The sequence below is a fragment of the Musa acuminata genome, chromosome BXJ1-3 (genome assembly GCF_036884655.1).
Source record: "Musa acuminata AAA Group cultivar baxijiao chromosome BXJ1-3, Cavendish_Baxijiao_AAA, whole genome shotgun sequence".
Taxonomy (NCBI): Eukaryota; Viridiplantae; Streptophyta; class Magnoliopsida; order Zingiberales; family Musaceae; genus Musa; species Musa acuminata.
Window position 1 is genome coordinate 8,020,443 of NC_088329.1, and position 18,979 is coordinate 8,039,421.

Genomic DNA, 18,979 nt, shown 5'->3' on the forward strand with positions numbered 1-18,979 from the left:
CAAATTGACAGTAATCTTAGATTAAAGACATCTTAGATTAAAGACGGTTTCTTACAGATCAAATAGAGATATCTAAACAGATGAGTATCCTTAAACTAGATTTAAGTATTTGATTTCAATCCTGGTATAAAGATTATTTTCATATTTAGCATAGAATATTATAGTTTTTATGTTTACAATCGATATCAGAGTTTAGGTTTTTAAGATCAAATATATTAGATATATTATTTTGTTTACGATGCATGATTGATCTCTTTTTCTTCGATGATCGACTTTACTGCGAATCTGCTGATGGTAAAGCTACGCTGGGTAGCGTGCTTGTTGCAGTGCAGCAGGCGACAACCGTACACGGGCATCATAGTGCCCATACGACGATCGGCCGCACATGGCTAGAGTAGGTTCTGTCTATTTATAAGTGAGAATATAGAGTCTGATAAAATATTATAAGATTTCCTCCTATCAAAATTATCTCCTAAGGAATCATGGTTAAGTGGCTTCTGGCATATCCTAATCCCAATCCCAATTCATTCGGACGATGTGATGAGTAGTAACTTCACCGCTTTCTCCCACATCATGTCAAGCCCCGTGAGATGGCATCGCAATCCCGTGATCATCTGACCTCTGGTCATCCATTGACTATGGAGATCCATGGGCCTGCCATAACATGATCCGCTAGATCCTTCTTCCGCAACCTTGACCGGATCCGGATCCGGATCCGACCAATGTCCGGTAACTAAAACCCTGATTCCTAATAAAACAGAAGCAGCCTTCGAAATCGGACTATCTCGCGAGCCGGTCACCAACTCACGTAATTGGGTCTTCCAACTGGACAAAGACAAGAAGAAGGCCCGAAGCCTCCGCCGCACGTCTTGACAAACCGAAACTCGAACTTCCACCTGGGTTAACGTTTATGCTCGACGAGACAAAATGAGATCGGATCAAGTGAATTAACTACGGCGCAGGACGCCGGACGGAAGGAAGCTCATTTTTAATTTTGGCTTGGCGGGCACCAAAGCAGCAGAGCAGCTGCCTGTGGTACCATTACCAGTAAAGCGACAAGAGGCGTGAGTAGTGGACAAAAAGCTTTCGCTTCGCTCCCTCCCCGATGCGCTCCTTTACCACATCATTTCAAATGGCCTTTCCTGGTTTTTTACCATCTCACCCCTCGGCGGCTCAGCCGACGACACTCTCCGTTCGATCATGTCCATTCTCGACATTCCATCAGAACCCTCACTCCATCCCACTAAACCTACCCCTTTCCCTCTCAGCCTCTGCAACCCCTTGCGGCGTCAATGGCCAGGTTGTAACCAAAGCCCGAGGGAATGATGTCGAAGCAACCTGGAAGAGAGGCCAGGGCGGAGGCTGTCGTGCTCCTCCTCCTCCTCCCCCTCTTCTCCTCTGCTGCGGCACTGACCACCGATGGCCTCGCCCTCCTCGCTCTCAAGTCCGCCGTCTCAGTCGACCCTACCGGTGCCCTCGCCAGCTGGCTCGACTCCGACGCCAGCCCCTGCTCCTGGACCGGCATCACCTGCCGCCTTGACCGCGTCGTCGCCCTTTCCCTCCCCGATCGCGCCCTCGCCGGCTACCTCCCCTCCGAGCTTTCCCTCCTGTCCGCCCTCGAGTCGCTCGCCCTCCCCGGCAATCGCCTCTCTGGTCCAATCCCCGCCGCCCTCGCTGCCCTCGGCGGCCTCGCCGAGCTTGACCTCTCACGCAACAACCTCTCCGGTCCCATCCCGCCCGAGCTCGGTCAGCTGACGTCCCTCGCTCACCTCGACCTCTCCTCGAACATTCTTAGCGGGCTCCTGCCCCCGGCCATCGCCACCCTTCCGCACCTCTCCGGCGTGCTGAACCTTTCCTGCAACCTGCTCTCTGGTCCGATTCCGGCGGCGTTCGGCGACATTCCGGTCGACGTGAGTCTAGACCTCCGGCAGAATAACCTCTCCGGCGAGATCCCGCAGGTTGGGCCCCTCCTCAGCCAGGGACCCACCGCCTTCGCCGAGAACCCAGGCCTCTGCGGCTTTCCTCTGAAGAACCCGTGCACGACTCCGAGGCAAGACCCCAAGATCCCCCAGCCGAACCCTAACATCAGTCTGAACCCCAGCGATGCTACCCCTCGTCCAATCGATGCGGAAAAGCGGAGGAGGTCGGCGAGCACGATCCCCATCCTCGCCGGTGTTGTGCTGGCTTCCATCGCCTCGATCCTCCTCCTTCAGTGGCACTTCCGTCGGCGGAGCGCCGCCGGGGAGGGCAAGGCCTCCAAGATCGAGATAGGCTCCTCGCCCGGCTACGGTAGCTCTGCGGTGGGGGGCTCGCGAGCTGAGGAGCGTAGGGAAGGGCACGCGTCGGAGATTTACGCGGCGGTGGACGAGGGGTTTGGGATGGAGCTGGAGGAGCTGCTCCGGGCGTCGGCGTACGTGGTGGGGAAGAGCCGGAGCGGGATCGTGTACAAGGTGGTCGTGAACCGCGGGGCCTCCGCCGTTGCGGTGCGTCGCCTCAGCGAGGCAGACGACGACGACGATCCCGGGGCCGGAGCAGGCGACGAGTGGCGGCGGCGCCGAGCGTTTGAGTCGGAGGCGATCACAATCGGGCGGGCGAAGCATCCCAATGTGGTCCGCCTGCTCGCCTACTACTACGCCCCGGACGAGCGCCTACTTATCTACGACTACATTCCCAACGGCACGCTGCACGCCGCCCTCCACGGTCAACTTCCAAATCTGTGTACCGTTATCTTAATTACTATGCCTACCGTCGATCATTCATCAAATGTCGTGAACTGCAGGTGGACCTCAAAATCCGACGGCTTCGACGCTTCCGTGGGCGACGAGGCTGAACATACTTCAAGGGGTTGCGCGCGGGCTAGCTTACCTGCACGAGTTCAGCCCCCGGAAGCACGCCCACGGGGACATCACGTCGTCCAAGATCCTCCTTGACGACGACTTCCGGTCGCACATCTCCGGCTATGGCCTCGCTCGTCTTGTCTCCTCCGGGTCTCACCAGAAGCTGGCCCACTCGGCGTCGAAGAAGTTGGCGGTGCCCAGGGCGGGGACCGGGTACCTGGCCCCGGAGGCGCGAGGACCGGGGGCGTCTTCGGCATCATCGACGCAGCGAGGGGACGTGTTCGCGTTCGGGGTGGTGGCGCTGGAGGTGGTGACGGGCCGACCGGCGGACGCAGATCTGGAGGCGTGGGTGCGGGGGGCGTTCAAGGAGGAGCGGCCGCTGTCGGAGGTGGTGGACCCGGCGCTGCTGCACGAGGTGCACGCCAAGCGGGAGGTGCTCGCCGTGTTCCACGTCGCCCTCGGGTGCACCGAGGCCGACCCGGAGCTCCGGCCCCGGATGCGGACCGTGGCCGAGAGCTTGGACCGGATCGGCGCGACTCGGTGACCCGGACCGCCCGGTGCGTTTTGTTTGTGTCTCGAACTGCTGTACCTTTCTCTATGCATGAGTAGGTAATATTTTTATTTAGATTAGAACAGAGAGGAAGGGCTTCTCGTTCTACCCAAATTGCACGTTATTTGGGGGGTGGGGCGGCGTTGGTGGTAGTAATGGTGTTACTGTCGGACCAGTTTTTGCCACTCTGAAAGAAGGTAAATTTGGGCGTTGGCGGTGGTGGTGGTGGTAATGGTGTTAATGGCGGACCAGTTTTTGCCACTCTGAAAGAGGTAAATTTGTTGTTATTATTAGTGGTGGCAGCACTCCAGCTTTGGCCCGTGTACGTTTGTCCGTCTCCGGAGTGCAAGCTGATGCTGTTCTCTGCCGACTGCCCAACTCTGGATTCTGTGAGATTCTCTTTCTCTCTCTTGTAAGAGACACTGGTGGGTTTAAAAACGTTAATTATCAATTTTCTTGTTTTACCTTCTTTAAGAGAAAAATGCAGTTGAGTGCATGCTATTATATATAACACAGCAGAATCAGAAAACGTATCTGCGTCACTGAAAAGAAGCTTGTCTTTTCGACAAAGCTATTGCTACTACAAGGCTGAAGCGTGCATCTCAGCACATGGTGGTGACTTGGTTGCCATGTTCATAGCACGGTGGTGGTGAAGATGAATGGGGACAGGAAAGGAAAGCCATTGTGCATAGCATAGTTGGTGAATGATGAGACACAAAAATATGCAGGGTGCTATGTGGTCGTTCCTTGAGAATTCACCAGCTACATTGGGCTTCCCTTCCTATCGGGACTTCCTTAACTGGGCCGAGTGATGTTTAGTTCTCTTGATGCACTTTCTCTCTCTTTTACAGCAATTTTAATGGGGAAATATGCTGCATAAAAGATGCAGTCAGTATTAATCAGTTCATTAAATAGCAGCAGTCATCTGACGCACCTCGCAGGCGTAATGCAATCATGCCTGGAAATGAATTGTGTTGGTCCCCTTGCATTCATTTCCTGCTAAATCCATGCTTGTAGATCCATAATGACTTGAATTTGCATGGTGGATGGACCACGACTACTGGTGAGATGTACTCTGATCTCTCAGATGTTGATGCGAGCATGTATTGGAATTATATAGCAGAACATAGGAAACAAGGAACAATTAAAAGCATTAGCATCTGAGGAGGAGGATATGATACCAAGATCTCCATGGACGAGCGCATCGTACTCCAATCCCATCTGCCACAAGAATTCTTTCAAGTTACAGATTCTTGGCATCGATGGAGGTCCATTCCAAGGTCAATATCTTGACGACAGCTTAGGAATTAATTGGAGCAGAGGCACTTGCGGATGTGTTCTGCCGAATCCATTTCAGCAATCAAACAATATTTCCACCACGTCCGGAGAGTTCACGGCAACAACACCACTGCTCTCAACTTTCTGATCGAGAGTTGACCCTATCTGTTGTCTCACCACCGAAGCCAACAAAAGAAATGTCAACGGGATCGTCACGCACAAACAATAAAAAAAAGGATGCAACTCACAATTCACCACACCTAAAGAGGGTCGGTCAGCAATCAATCTGCTTTGCAAGAAATCAAAGGTCAGTTTGTCAGAACATAAAAAACTTCGTCAAAAGCGACTCGGCCGTTCCCATGCCATGAGGCGTTGAAATCAATCTCTCTACTTTGATACTACGGACGTGAGTGATTGAGGAGACCCCAAATGCGATCGAGGACATTGGTATCCTTCCTTGCTCCTATGTTGATCGTCTCATCTCCATCATAGTTTGACTGATTCGGAGGCAACGGAGGGAGTTAGGTGAGGCTTATTAGATTATCCAAGCAGACACGTAAGTTCGAATTCGCGAATTATAACATCATATATGTGGATGAAGCTACTGGTTTTCTCTTCCATGTCGCTGGAAAAGATCACCGGCACCGATTCTGATGAAATCTATCATCTCTCCATCTGCAATTTTGAGCACGAGAAATGGCAGATCACGTTTCGGAAAGTGCATAGTTTCTCTTAGGAGACGACAATAGAATTCAGTTGATGTGCAATTTTTAGCTCTGCAAAGCGAGGGAACACATGAAAGAAACACGAGAAGCTTTAGATGACATTATTCCAGGGAATAATAGTTTCCAAAATAATGATCTGCTGCTCGTACCGTCTTCTCCTCTGAAGAAGTCGATCGATGGAAATATCCATACAGGGGACAGTCGATGAACAAAAAACCCAGGCTGGCTTCTTTCTTCCTCCATAACCCGGAAGAGCTAAGGTTTTCATTCACTTATCGAACCATTGTTCGACTAAATTCTATCTTATCCTTTCTCTGATCGAGTAGCCAAAGAAGGCACATGACGAGTCAAATCAAGAGAATACAAAAAGAGGAAGGAACAGATCAAATAGTCAATCAAAGAGTGAGGAAGGTAAAGTGTGAAGATTCCATGAAATGGGGCACAGCTTGACAAAAACGTGAACTCTTATCTGTTTCGTCGTTCCCGAAGTGGGATCGCTCGACACAAACATCGTCATTCGGAGGAGGTCCGAACAAAACGATGGATAGAATTGACATCGTTGTTTATGTTCATTTTTGTGTGCATCGGCAGCCTGTTGATGTCTCATCTCAACACAAAAATTGCCCCACGCCCCCGCCTCCTTCAATCATCAATCATCCGATGAGTAGGGGGTGGCTGGGTGCCGTGTGGGTTCCACTTGTGGCGTACGGCCGCACTCAAAAAGGACGGTGCGTATCGCTTCCCTCGACCGATCCCATCCTTCCAATCATGAACGGACGGTCAGAGATCCTCCATGCTTTCATACGCACGACCAAAAAAGTCAAACTTCCGCCCTCTCTCATGCACAATCAAATTAACGGGACCCCAAATTAGCAGTAATAATAATAGCAAATAATGAACGCCTCAAATTCCGTTCCCGCAAGCTTTCTCCGCATCCGTTGCACTTGGCAAAGCAACCCACCTCTTTAAGTGGGTCCCACAGGAGTGCCAAGGGCGGTGAGAGATCCACGTGGGAGGTGAGAGGCTCTTTGGGTACGGGTTTGGGGACGCCTAGAAGTATCCGTGAATACCTCGAACAGTGATCTATTGTAGATTTTTCTCGAGAATGTTAGGTTGTGGAGGGCAATTTAGTCACTCAAACTGTATATATGCAGCGGCGGAGGCCAAACTTTGATTAGTTGACGGTGGTGAGAAGAAATCCGTGGAGAAAATATGTATGAATTTAAAAGAGGGAGGGTCAATTTCAGAGATTTGTGGTAGAAAATTTTGTGTTCTGCCCACGTTTCATCGATTCGTAGATGACGAGCTGCCCAGGATTTCGGAGACTGCAGTTGTGTATTGACACTCGGGGAATTCGTCTCTGCTTTTGGAGGATTTGGAGCCCCAAACAAGGTCTTTTTCCTTCCTCTTTCCGGAGTTTCTTCGATGGCGATATGGCGGAAGCTTGAGATTTTGTTTCCAATCTGTTCGTGTTAAGGAGCTACAGCTTCGGATCTTCTTAAAAGTTTTGGGGAAGGAATTAAAATATAGATTCTTTTGAGGCAGAGCAGCTCAAGAAGAAAGAAAGAGGAGTGATTTAGAGGCGAGAAGAGGAGGATAAACGAAGGAAGTGATGTACGGTTCTCCCTTGGCCTCCTCGTCGTCGTCGAAGGGCCTTAACCTCCCCCACGCGCCCACCGTGCCCTTTGGCGGCCACCGGGAGGAGGACGCTGCGTCCGAACTCTTCCGCGGCCACCCACACCATCACCACCATCAACAGATGAACCCGGGCCTCCTCCGTTACCGTTCGGCCCCGAGCTCTCTGTTTGAAGAGCCCTGCGAGAACTCCCTCCGAGCCACGCTGTTGAGCGCCGAGACCGAGAACAAGGGCGGCACGGTCGGTTGCCAGAGGAGCCCTCAGTTCCGACAACCTCCACCTGTGCCCTCTTCCGAGATGGTCAGCTCTCAGCAGAGGCCTGCTTACTCCTCTGCTCTGCCGACGATGTACCATCACAGTCAGCAGCAGCTGCAGATGCACAACATGCCGAATCATAGCTTGGCAGAGATCTCACAGCGGGCGGTGGGATCGATGGCGACGGAGATGCAGCGAATCGAGAACGGAGCCGGCAGGAACTCCACCAATCTCACTCGGCAGAGCAGCTCTCCCGCTGGTCTTTTTTCTCCCATGGACGTGGATGCTGGTAATAATCTCTTCCTCTTCTCCTTTTGGACTAGACAACTATAGATTCATCTCGATTGACACAGTTCTTGTTTGCGGACTATTACTGATTCTATAGCAACAGGATGACTGTTGTGAAACGTTGGAGCTTTTCAGCGTTTCACTTGTTGTACTTTACCACGTACATGCCGTTGGATGAGAAGCAAAATAGAAATCAGTGAACGCCTTCTTTTACGGGGAAGTGGGAACAGGCGGTCGATATAATGTTGGCCGAGGAAAACAGCGGAGAATTGGATTATTGGACTAAATTGTTATTCGTTCGATGTGTGTGTAGGTTATGGTAAGATGATGGGATTGGATGGTTTCGGAAATGGGGATCTCCTTCCCATGGGAGACGCCGCAAACAGGCTCAAGGATCAGATGAGCTTCCTACCGAGTCAAAACTCCCTGATGTCTAAGATCCCCGAGTTGGGGAGCGAGGAGGTACAGAATGGAGGGATGATGATGAAGCATGTGTCGGGTCTCAGACATCAGCTCAGCCTGCCCAAGACCTCGTCGGAGATGGCCGCTGTCGAGAATTTTCTACAGTTTCAGGATGCAGTCCCGTGCAGGACCAGAGCTAAACGGGGTTGCGCCACCCACCCGCGGAGCATCGCCGAGAGGGTTATTACTCTCCTTCCTCCTTACTAGTTAGTAGTTTACTCCATCCCTAAGCTTCGATGGGCATGATGATGCTTAACTATCGAGCATGGATTTTGTCAGGTGAGGAGGACTAAGATCAGTGAGAGAATAAGAAAACTACAGGAATTGGTTCCTAACATGGACAAGGTAATTCTCGCTTGTAATAGAATTCGACCGCACCACTCTGAGAATTGCATGGATGGTCTATCAAAACTCCTATTTTGCAGCAAACCAACACTGCCGACATGCTAGATTTGGCAGTTGACTACATCCACGATCTCCAGAAACAAGTCAAGGTATTGTAATAAATGAACCATGCTGGTCTCGTGATATCTTCAGTTCACGTCCGTCCTTAAGATTGCTTTTGATATCTTTATTTTTGCGTTGTGGACTCTGTTTCAAGGCATTAACCGAAGGCCGGGCGAGCTGCACCTGTTCACGGAGCAATCAGCAGTCTTAGCTGAGCTCACGAGTTCCAGATTGCTCGAGACAGACAGAAATGTAGGTGACGATATCTGAATTAGAATTGGAATAAGCTTTTAACTGGTGGAGGAAGGCCCGCCGTAGCATAGCCATGTTGCTTAAGACATCATATACGTGCTTAGTCTTTATGTATTCCTGTTTCTTTCAACCAAGAAGATTTTACGAAGGATGATCGATTAGATGGTAAACACAACTTTTGATCTCAAGAAATCAACAACGCTCTTACATTGCTTATGGTAATTTAGATTGGCCATGAATGGTCCGTGCATCATCCACGCCAAGTCTTAATCCCTTTCTTCTTTAGATGGTTATGCCAAAAGAAGTGTCGTATATATGCAACTCAATCTTGAATCAGAAAACAGAGTTCCCTTTTCTCGAGAGGAAGATGAACTGTGAGGATGAAGAGGGAGAAGAAAGGTAGAGAGCAGCTGGAACCAACGAGGCGATAGCTCCTGGAAGAAGGAAGGCGAAAAGCAACCTTCTTTTTAACTCTCACTGTCGGTGGGAGTGATGACCACGTCATGGTAATACGTTCCTTCTTCTTCCCCTCACCATCCAAAGTCAACTCACTTTGTGTCTCGGCACAGCATCAAAGATCGCACCTTTTAGACCCCGCCTGTGAAGAAGCTGGAATCTCGATCTGTTTCCTTTATTCGAGGGCAGAAGTATCGCGAGAGAGAGAGACAGAGACAGAGATATCCGCCTCTTGCTTGGGTTAAATGTGGAGGGTAGATATAGTGATAGAGAAGTTTACACGGCAGGAGCGACGTCCAATGGTCAATACCAATAAACATCAGCGACATGGAAGGGAAGCACAAAGAGGCGATGGTAGCTGTCAAGTGTTGCCGGAAGATTCACATGATTATCGCCAGATCGAAGAGATAAAGGTGGTACGTATCCATTGCCTTCAAGCAGGCCATTGCCCATCCAAGCATGAGAAACATGTTACAGAGAGAGCTCCTGCGGTCAGACCAATTTAGGTCTCTTGCAGTAGGATGCAGGAGCTTCATCACATCGGCGAAACACAAAGTGCTCATCCAATTCACTGGGATTTGCAGTCATGCTATTGAATCCAAGGAAGTCTTGAACTCCCACAATTGGACTCTGCTATTCTCATTTAGAACAAAATAAAGGCCTTCAAGGAACAGACAATGAAAAGAAGAGGCGCCCTCGTCATAATATCTGACAACAACAAAGAAGAGACATGAAAAGAAGAGTCGATGCGACACAGAAAACAATTTTCTCAACTATTTCCTACATTAAGAGTGAGAGTGGAGTGGGAAATCAATACAAAATGGTGTCACGTTAATCCAGTAACAGATTCAGTAGATAGGGTTCCACGAAGAAATGTTTGCCTTGTCTGTGACTTGCGCATGTAAGTCAACTTCCCGAGTTAAGCTTTTGAAGGCGAGTGTGATGCTACAGAAAATTGCATGTTGCGCTAGCACAAGCACAGCCAATCTTGACGAAGTCGCTCGAAAGGAAAAAGTACTAGAAGACATCAACCGGGTAGCGATCACTGACAAACAATGTCGGCTTCCATCACTCGAGACATCCTTCCTAGTTTCCATGTAAAGTTCCGATGAAGCTCCCATGAGGAAGAAGAAAGTCCATGAACTCAGCCATTGGCAGTCAACGGGGAGTAATATATGTAGCACGGTAGGCTTCTGGAGCTAAATTACGGTTTGACGAAAACACTTGGGCTGCAAACAGATACTTTGGAGGAAGCATGATGTCAAGTAATGGAAGCACATCAATGGGAATACGAGCATACTTCTTTGCATGTTTGTTGCAGCCATTTTTGATTCTTGTAAAGCTTCCAGAGACTAGTTCACTTTCAACCTAAGCTGAAAAGTAAGCGAACATTGCGCAGTGCCTTCAAATTCATAAAGCTTAGAATAATAATTCAACAAGTCTTGTGTAGTTGACCCACAAATAAAAGCTGTGAAGAAATGCCTAAACCATTGAGCCATCCAAATCAGATAGAAAAATCAAGCTGAGAGACATGCATCCTACTACTGAAACATTACACCTGAGAACTCAAGACTGTCATAAAGATTTCACATGCTACTCTTTCCAGGCCAAACAAGCAGCTTTTCGAGTGTCGCCGTTCATGGCTCGTATTCTTGTTGGTATTCCCAAATATACAAGTGTCGACATTGGGAGTAAGCATCTTACAAGCTAACTTAGCCATGCAAGTGAAGACTGCAGACGAGAGTCTGGCAAGTACGACAGTCTCCGGGAACGATTGGAGCAAGATCACTGATAATTCTCATCATCACTCTCAACGCGTGTCGTCCCACCATCATTGCCTTCGTCAAGCCCAACCTTATACTGTTGGGAAATGGCACAGACTTCTCTCGAGCCATTCCTCATCGAGTAGGGATGTAAACATCCGTTTTTAGGACAGATTATAATTGAGGAGGAGACTGCTGGCCAACTTTTTGATCTAAGATTTTGTGCGTTGCTTCGACTGTTTCCACCTATTCTCTCGCTTTCTTAGTTAGCTGTTCGGCACTTATTTGATCGTTCCCCCGCATTCTCATCTTTCGTTCTTCTTTTTCTTTTTCTTCCCTTTTCCATTGACCAATACGAGTTCTGTCCTTCTTATCCATTTCCCTTCACGTTTTGCTTCCCTGTTTCCCGGCGTGTGGCATCCGCCGCACAGCAACACCCACGAGAGAGCAAAGCGAACGCTGACAACATACCTTCCGTCGTCTATACAAATTTTCTCTCCTTTTTCTTTCATTTTTTATACTTGTTTATGATGACTTTTGATCGTTGACCAACTGCCTTGCAGGCGCTCGACGAACACACCCGGGTGAGGCTAACCAGACGGAGAACACCGTGCCAACGCACGAACGGAGTGGCCCCACCCTTGCCAGCAACCGCAGGCGGCGAAGGCACAGAGGAAACGTAAGCGCCAGCCGAGCCGTCCACGAGCTGGTGAGTTCACTTCCCGTGACATTTCTGTCGATTTCGGCGATCTACCGTCCATTTCGTTTGATCATCAATTTATACGGACGTCGGTGATCGTTCTGCATGTCGATCCTGTGGTGGAACCGCGAACCGTCTCCCACGTCTGAACGGCTCATGGGTTTCTCGATTCCACGCCTTCTAGTGGCGGTGGGCCCCATCGGCGCACGCGAGCCGTGTTCGCGCCATTCTGTTGGGCCACCAAGATCCAACGGTTGCCATCGGAGATCAGCTTTGCACGAAACCGTGTACCCGCTCCAAGTCATCAACGACTGCGATCGCGAGGCGTCCCCACACTAGCCGCCCCTAACCCTGGCGCGGTTCCCCGTCACGCCCGAGACACGGACGACCGGTTCTCCCCAATCGCCAAGGCCAATCCCACAGAGGATTTGGCACTGGGACGAGACGTTGGGAGCGCGGCCGCTGTGAGCGAGCGGAAAAAGCTGTTCCTTAACCTGATGGGTGTAGGAAAAATCCATCCCCGGCCGCACTCTTCCGTCATCTCCGACAATTGTACTATTTTAGCTCAGCACTGCATTTACTATGCCTCCAAAGCCCAAGTCTCTCTCTCTCTCTCTCTCTCTTAGAGACTGCCTCTCTTTCTAAGATCAGGAATCTCCATTGAATTCGATTCAAAGAAGAATTTCTCGGTGACAGGCTTTTTGGTCTCACGTCCTTCTTCGTCTTCTTCTTCTTCTTCTTCTCCGATACTGGGAGGATTGGTGTGGCTAGAGGGAGCGAGGACGACGGGGATGAGAATGGACCGCCTGCGGCAGTCGTCAGAGCGGGCCGCGGTGGTGGCAATCGAGTGCGTGGCGGGAAGCTCCAAGGCGGAGGAGTGGTGCGGGGACATGCTGCAGACCGGGGACGTGGTGGAGGAGATCCAGATCGGAGGATCTCCGGCCGTCCACTCCCCGTTCAAAGGCGGCAAGAGCGGGGTCCAGAAGCTGCTCCACTCAGCCTTCAAGCGCGGGGACACGTCCATCGAGGTCAGGGTCCGGCGTTGCGGCGGCGCAGCGGCGGAACTCCAGGCCTGCATCGTGCCCCACAGCGCAGCAGGGCGGCGCCAGTACGCGTTGCGCTGCATCCGCGACCCCAACTACGCCGTCAGGTTCGTAGACCGCATGGAGAGCGAGTGCATAGCGTTGCAGGGTACGGCCTCTGTCCTCTTATGACTCCCACCCACAGAGATCACTATGAATTCACCTTCCAAGTTGGACAGGGCATATTATTCTTACTGATTCTTTAGCATGGACTTGTTGGCACGAGGCACCAAATTTCTTCATTTAATCTGCAAACTCCACTTTAATTCAATTCAATTCAATTACAAGCTATACCACAGATAATATAGTTTCTTTATTATCCTGTTAGTTAAGTAATTAACCTACTATATCGTAGAAGATTGTAGTCGTTGGAAGAACCTCAAGTTTAGATCAATTATGGGAAATCTATACAGAAAAAACCTCAAATATCATTGACATGTTCCTTTGCATGACTATAATTAAAAGGTTATACTTCTGTATCCTATCTTGAACGAGATTCATACAGCTTTGTATTGAGCGAAGATTCCTTTTTATACTCTTACTCTCATGTGCAATACTGGATTCCATTTTGTTAGGATAATTGCCAAGCTAGCAATAGTATATATACCATAAGATTCAAACCGGGATGTCGGAAAACAGTTGTGTCTCAAAATCTTGACCAAAATGTGAATCACTTTTTCAGGAGTTGGTCAAAATTTCAGCTATCATTCAAGCACATAAACCATCTCGTTGACTCCATAATTTGGATGTATTTAGAAGTTACTACCTACCTTAATGAAAGATGAATATAATGCATGAAATATGAGGAGTTGTTGCCAAGCCATGAAAATTCTGAAACCACCACCAATAATCTCATTCATTCTCAAGGTTCAAGGAGCTCGAGGGTGGTGTGTGCGCTGAGCACTGCCAAGCTTCAGGATGGGTATGTTCCGTACAATTGGGAAAAGAAGATGCAGGAGTTTCTCCCAGTTTCCAACTCAAGCTGCTTCCTCTCGATGCTGATTCTTCCCAAGGCATTGGACCCGCTCGCTTCCCGCTACAACTCCCTGCAAGACACCTTGGCCCGTGCAAATGCTTGGCTCTGCTCCTCTCAGACTTCAGGAGTCCCCATCGAGTTCATGAACGTCCAGACCGAGGCTCTCCTAACCAAGGTAATCTTATCGACGCCATCCATGGATTGCTGGAATGACTTACACCAGCTGATGGATATGCTAGGGAGTCTCGCATTGTTTTCCCACAGATATCTGGGGAGACTGCCTCTGCAACCGTGAATAGTGGATCACTATCGGACCTCTCAAATCTCGCAAATGCTAGCCTTTATGGGTTCGAGGACTACCATGGGGTCGACATTGGAGTGGTGAAGGCAGTCCGGCTTTGGTACACCCCAGCCGCTGGGGAACTGGCAGTAGACATTAGGCTTCAAGAAGGTGACACGAAGTTGGGCTTAACGATAAGCCGCACCGAAGAGGTTTGCTGTACTCTCTCTCTCTCTCTCTACCTGGCCGAAGCACGAGATCATAACCTGACTCGAGCTGCATTCTTGACAGGGTTTCATCCACATTTCTTCGGTAGATGAAAGTGACAATGAAGCAGCTTCAACACGATCGGGCCTCGGAGATCTGTTCAGACGAGCACGGAACTCGTCCAAGCTGCTAGTGATCTCAAGGGTGTCCAACGAGAAAGTCCTCCCGTGGATGGTGTCTTCGGCAGGAGCCATTCGTTGCTTCGACACCATCTCGCTCGGCCACAAGCTGTCGTTGCATACGCATGCGTTGAAGCCCATCCGAATTCATGTTCTGCTGTGGGAGCAGGCATCAGCTGGTGCGGTCGCGCGGTACAACGCGGCGCCGCCACTTTGTGTCCCATTACCTCCATCAACGGCTGAACTGCCGGTGCATCTCGTTGTCGCTGATGCATCTAAGATAGGGCTCGAGAGGGACACTGCAGGCGACGTTTCATTCAGGTTTAATGAAATCTGCCTGTCATAGCAGCCGAGTCCGACCACTTCGCACGATCGCCTCCTCCATTGTATATATCAGTTTCAGTGAGTTGAGAGCAGATCTGTTCCTCCCATATATATTACTTCTATAGCTGTGCGTGCGTGCGTGCGTGTGTGTGCGTGTGTGTGCGTGTCACAGATTAGTCCGAGTGAGGTTAGATCATCAGTTACCTTTGTAATCTATAAGCTGTATGACTGTGCTTTGAGTTGAAAAGTGAAGCAGTCAACCTTTCATGGAGCTATAAGATCAGAATCACAAATTGATTTGGGCTGAAGGATACGCTTCTTGGACGTCGTGCTTAGCCCAGAGATAGTGTTGGCCCCAAGGAAATGAGATGGTAACAGAGCATGTACACTGTTTAATCAAACAGACAGAATAAAGCTTCTCTGTCTAAAGCTTCCCCGCCATGATCTAAAAGCCTTAAGAGTTCTGCATCTTTTGCTTTGCTTTGGATCCCGCCTTGGTTTTACCCTTGGAACCGGCGTCCAAAGAAGAAATGGTGTAGCCATTAAGAGCTAGCTGAGTCGCTCAATGAACTCACCGAAGCTAATCGGCGAACCGGCAGTGATGGCTGCTCCATTAACCTCTCGAGAGTTCAGTCCATCAGCGATTAAGTTAAGGCGGCCACCAACCCACCACCATCATGGTGTCTTTATTCCCTCCGCTTTCATCTTTTAAATACAGCCCGAGGTCGGCCTTCTTCGGCACCTTTATGTCTCATGCTTGCTCACAAAGACGGCTTCTCCATGAAAGGAGTCATCTTCCTGGCCAAAGCACGCCACCATCCATACACCGAAAGAAAGGAGAAGTATTCGCTGTCACCTACTTTGCTTGGAAATCAAGGTTAAGTTTCCCGGGGGTGGGGCACTTCCGGGCTGCGTTCCCGGCAACATAAGCCGAGAATATTGGCGGGAAGGCAGGACCATGATGCTGGTGGTGGAGGTGGTGGACGCCCATGATCTTATGCCCAAGGACGGTGAAGGCTCATCGAGTGCGTTCGTGGAGGTGGACTTTAGCAACCAGCGTAGCCGAACTCGAACCGTTCACAAGGACCTCAACCCCGTGTGGAACCAGAAGCTCTCCTTCCGCCTCCACGACCCTGACATCCTCCCCAAGCAGAGCGTCGAGGCCTGCGTGTACAACGAGCGCAAGACCTTCCCTAGCCGCAATTTCCTCGGGAGGGTGAGAGTACACGGCGCAAACATCGTCAGGCAAGGTGAGGAAATCCTTCAAAGGTTCCAGTTGGAGAAGAAGTGGCTTTTTTCTTCCATCAAAGGTGATCTTGCACTGAAACTCTACATCTCCCCTGAACCAAAGTCTCCTCCGCCTCTTCCACTTTCTCCCACAAACCACAACTGTCCAACCTCTGCTGTCACTGAATCTGATACCATTACCAGCAAGACAACCGCCACTAATAGCACAATCGATCCTGCTGCTCCCACCGAAGCCCTTGCAGTTGAAACTACTTCTTTATCCACTGACCCAAAGCCAGCTGCTACTGAAGAAGCAGAGTTGAACCAAAGACCAACTGAAGTGAAGCTAGAGACCACTTATTGCATCAACAAGCATCAGGTCTCGCCGCAGCCGGGGAAATCCGTCGAGCAGCAGAGCCCTGCCACTGTGCCTGTGGTGCCGATCATGGCATTCCAGCAAGTTCACTACGGGCAGGCCCAGCCGAGCCGCGCAGAGGAGTACAAGCTCAAGGATACCAGCCCCCAGCTCGGGGAGCGGTGGCCGCATGCGAGGAGAGTGGGATGGATGGGCATGGTCGGCGGTGGCGACAAGCTCACGAGTACCTATGACCTCGTCGAACAAATGTACTACCTCTATGTGCGCGTTGTCAAGGCCAAGGACCTGCCCCCCAACGCCATCACCGGCAGCTGCGACCCTTATGTCGAAGTGAAGCTGGGCAACTACAAGGGCATCACCAAACACTTCGACAAGAAAAGCAGCCCTGAATGGAACCAGGCGTTCGCCTTCTCCAAGGAGCGCATCCAATCGACGGTCCTCGAAGTTTATGTGAAGGACAAGGAGGTGGCGGCACGGGACGACTACATCGGCAGGGTGGTGTTCGATCTCAATGAGGTGCCGACGCGAGTGCCTCCTGATAGCCCATTAGCCCCCCAGTGGTACCGGCTGGAGGACCGCAGGGGGGACGGCAAAGTGCGGGGCGAGATCATGCTGGCGGTGTGGATGGGGACGCAGGCGGACGAGGCCTTCCCGGATGCGTGGCACTCTGATGCGGCCACCGTGCAAGGCGAGGGGGTGTCCAACATCCGATCCAAGGTCTACGTCTCTCCCAAGCTCTGGTACCTCAGAGTGAACGTCATCGAAGCCCAGGACGTGCAGCCCAACGACGGAAGCCGCCCCCCGGAGGTGTTTGTCAAGGCACAGGTCGGCAACCAGGTGCTCAAAACCAGAGTTTGTCCCACAAGGACGATGAGTCCGATGTGGAACGAAGACCTCGTTTTCGTGGCGGCCGAGCCATTCGAAGAACACCTGGTGCTGACCGTCGAAGATCGCGTGCACCACACCAAGGATGACTTGCTCGGGAGGATCGTCCTGCCGTTGACACTGTTCGAGAAGCGACTCGACCACCGACCGGTTCATTCCAGATGGTTCAACATGGAGAGGTTCGGGTTTGGGGTGCTCGAGGGTGACCGGCGAAAGGAGCTCAAGTTCTCGAGCAGGATCCATCTCCGCGTTTGCCTCGAAGGAGCCTACCACGTGATGGATGAGTCCACCATGTACATCAGCGACACCCGTCCGACGGCGCGGCAGCTGTGGAAGCAACCTATTGGGGTACTTGAAGTAGGCATCCTTAGTGCCCAAGGATTGATTCCGATGAAGATGAAGGACGGCAGAGGCATCACGGACGCGTACTGCGTCGCCAAATACGGCCAGAAATGGGTCCGAACCAGAACGATCATCGACAGTGCCAGCCCGAAATGGAACGAGCAGTACACATGGGAGGTCTACGATCCCTGCACCGTGATCACGCTCGGAGTGTTCGATAACTGTCATCTGGGAGGCAACGAGAAGCCCGCGGGAGGAGGTGGAGCAGCGCGGGACATGAGAATTGGCAAGGTGAGGATCCGGCTATCGACCCTGGAGATGGATCGGATCTACACGCACGCATACCCCCTCGTCGTTCTCCAGCCATCCGGGGTGAAGAAGATGGGGGAGCTGCACCTGGCAGTGCGCTTCACATGTTTGTCCCTGGCAAGCGTGATCTACCTCTACGGCCACCCGCTTCTCCCGAAGATGCACTACGTGCATCCCTTCACCATCGGCCAAGTGGACAGCCTGCGGTACCAGGCGATGGGCATCGTGGCAACGAGGCTGGGGCGAGCGGAGCCACCGCTGCGGAAGGAGGCGGTGGAGTACATGCTGGATGTGGACTCCCACATGTGGAGCATGAGGAGGAGCAAGGCCAACTTCTTCCGGATCATGTCGCTGCTCTCGGGGACCATCGGAATGTTGCGGTGGCTGGACGACGTGTGCCACTGGAAGAATCCCATCACCACCCTCCTCGTCCATGTCTTGTTTCTCATACTCATCTGCTACCCGGAACTGATCCTGCCGACCATGTTCCTCTACATGTTTCTGATCGGGTTGTGGAACTACAGGTTCAGGCCTAGGCTCCCGCCCCACATGGACACGAAGCTGTCGTGGGCGGAGGCGATACACCCCGACGAACTGGACGAGGAGTTCGACACGTTTCCGACGTCGAAGCCGCATGACCTGGCCCGGATGAGGTACGACCGGCTCCGGAGCGTGGCGGGGAGAATACAGACGGTGGTGGGCGACTTGGCGACGCAGGGGGAGAGGTTTCAGTCTCTATTGAGCTGGAGGGATCCGCGGGCCACCAGTCTATTCGTACTCTTCTGCTTGCTTGCAGCGGTGTTGCTCTATGTGACTCCATTCCCGGGGGTGGCACTGATGGCAGGGGTGTACGTGCTGCGCCACCCCAGGTTCAGGAGCAAGCTGCCGTCGGTGCCCGGCAATTTCTTCAAGAGGCTTCCTTCGCGGATCGACAGCATGCTGTGAGACGATGATGCCGAGTCAAACAACATATAAGATTTGGTATTGGTAGTGTTAGTAGTCAACTTTGTCGTGGGATGTTCTGTCAAATGATGTGTGGGTTGTTAAAACTTATTTGGTCTGTCTGTTGTAAGAAGCTGATGCCATAACGTGTGACCTCACGCTTGCCGTGTGATATAAGCCTTTCTATTCCAAGCTCTTTTC

At 51.2% G+C, this 18,979-nt stretch overlaps 4 protein-coding genes across 4 annotated transcripts; all 4 read left to right on the plus strand.

Annotated features, from left to right (window-relative positions):
- Nucleotides 1-1,239: 1,239 nt before the first annotated feature.
- LOC103977894 (receptor protein kinase-like protein ZAR1) lies at nucleotides 1,240-3,628 on the plus strand. Its single transcript, XM_009393546.3, has 2 exons — nucleotides 1,240-2,700; nucleotides 2,780-3,628. Exons 1-2 carry the CDS (start codon nucleotides 1,323-1,325, stop codon nucleotides 3,379-3,381), a joined length of 1,980 nt encoding a protein of 659 aa, XP_009391821.2. The 5' UTR covers nucleotides 1,240-1,322; the 3' UTR covers nucleotides 3,382-3,628.
- A 2,932-nt stretch (nucleotides 3,629-6,560) lies between these two features.
- Nucleotides 6,561-8,965, plus strand: LOC135620190 (transcription factor bHLH130-like). The gene is made up of 5 exons (XM_065122920.1): nucleotides 6,561-7,570; nucleotides 7,883-8,211; nucleotides 8,311-8,376; nucleotides 8,457-8,525; nucleotides 8,633-8,965. The coding sequence occupies exons 1-5, from the start codon at nucleotides 7,003-7,005 to the stop codon at nucleotides 8,687-8,689; spliced, it is 1,089 nt and encodes a 362-aa protein (XP_064978992.1). The 5' UTR covers nucleotides 6,561-7,002; the 3' UTR covers nucleotides 8,690-8,965.
- Nucleotides 8,966-12,108: 3,143 nt separating this feature from the next.
- On the plus strand, nucleotides 12,109-15,154 carry LOC135620184 (uncharacterized). Its single transcript, XM_065122910.1, has 4 exons — nucleotides 12,109-12,840; nucleotides 13,599-13,882; nucleotides 13,972-14,199; nucleotides 14,279-15,154. The coding sequence occupies exons 1-4, from the start codon at nucleotides 12,441-12,443 to the stop codon at nucleotides 14,717-14,719; spliced, it is 1,353 nt and encodes a 450-aa protein (XP_064978982.1). The 5' UTR covers nucleotides 12,109-12,440; the 3' UTR covers nucleotides 14,720-15,154.
- A 64-nt stretch (nucleotides 15,155-15,218) lies between these two features.
- On the plus strand, nucleotides 15,219-18,974 carry LOC135620177 (FT-interacting protein 1-like). Its single transcript, XM_065122902.1, has one exon. The coding sequence runs from the start codon at nucleotides 15,656-15,658 to the stop codon at nucleotides 18,779-18,781; it is 3,126 nt and encodes a 1,041-aa protein (XP_064978974.1). The 5' UTR covers nucleotides 15,219-15,655; the 3' UTR covers nucleotides 18,782-18,974.
- Nucleotides 18,975-18,979: the final 5 nt, after the last annotated feature.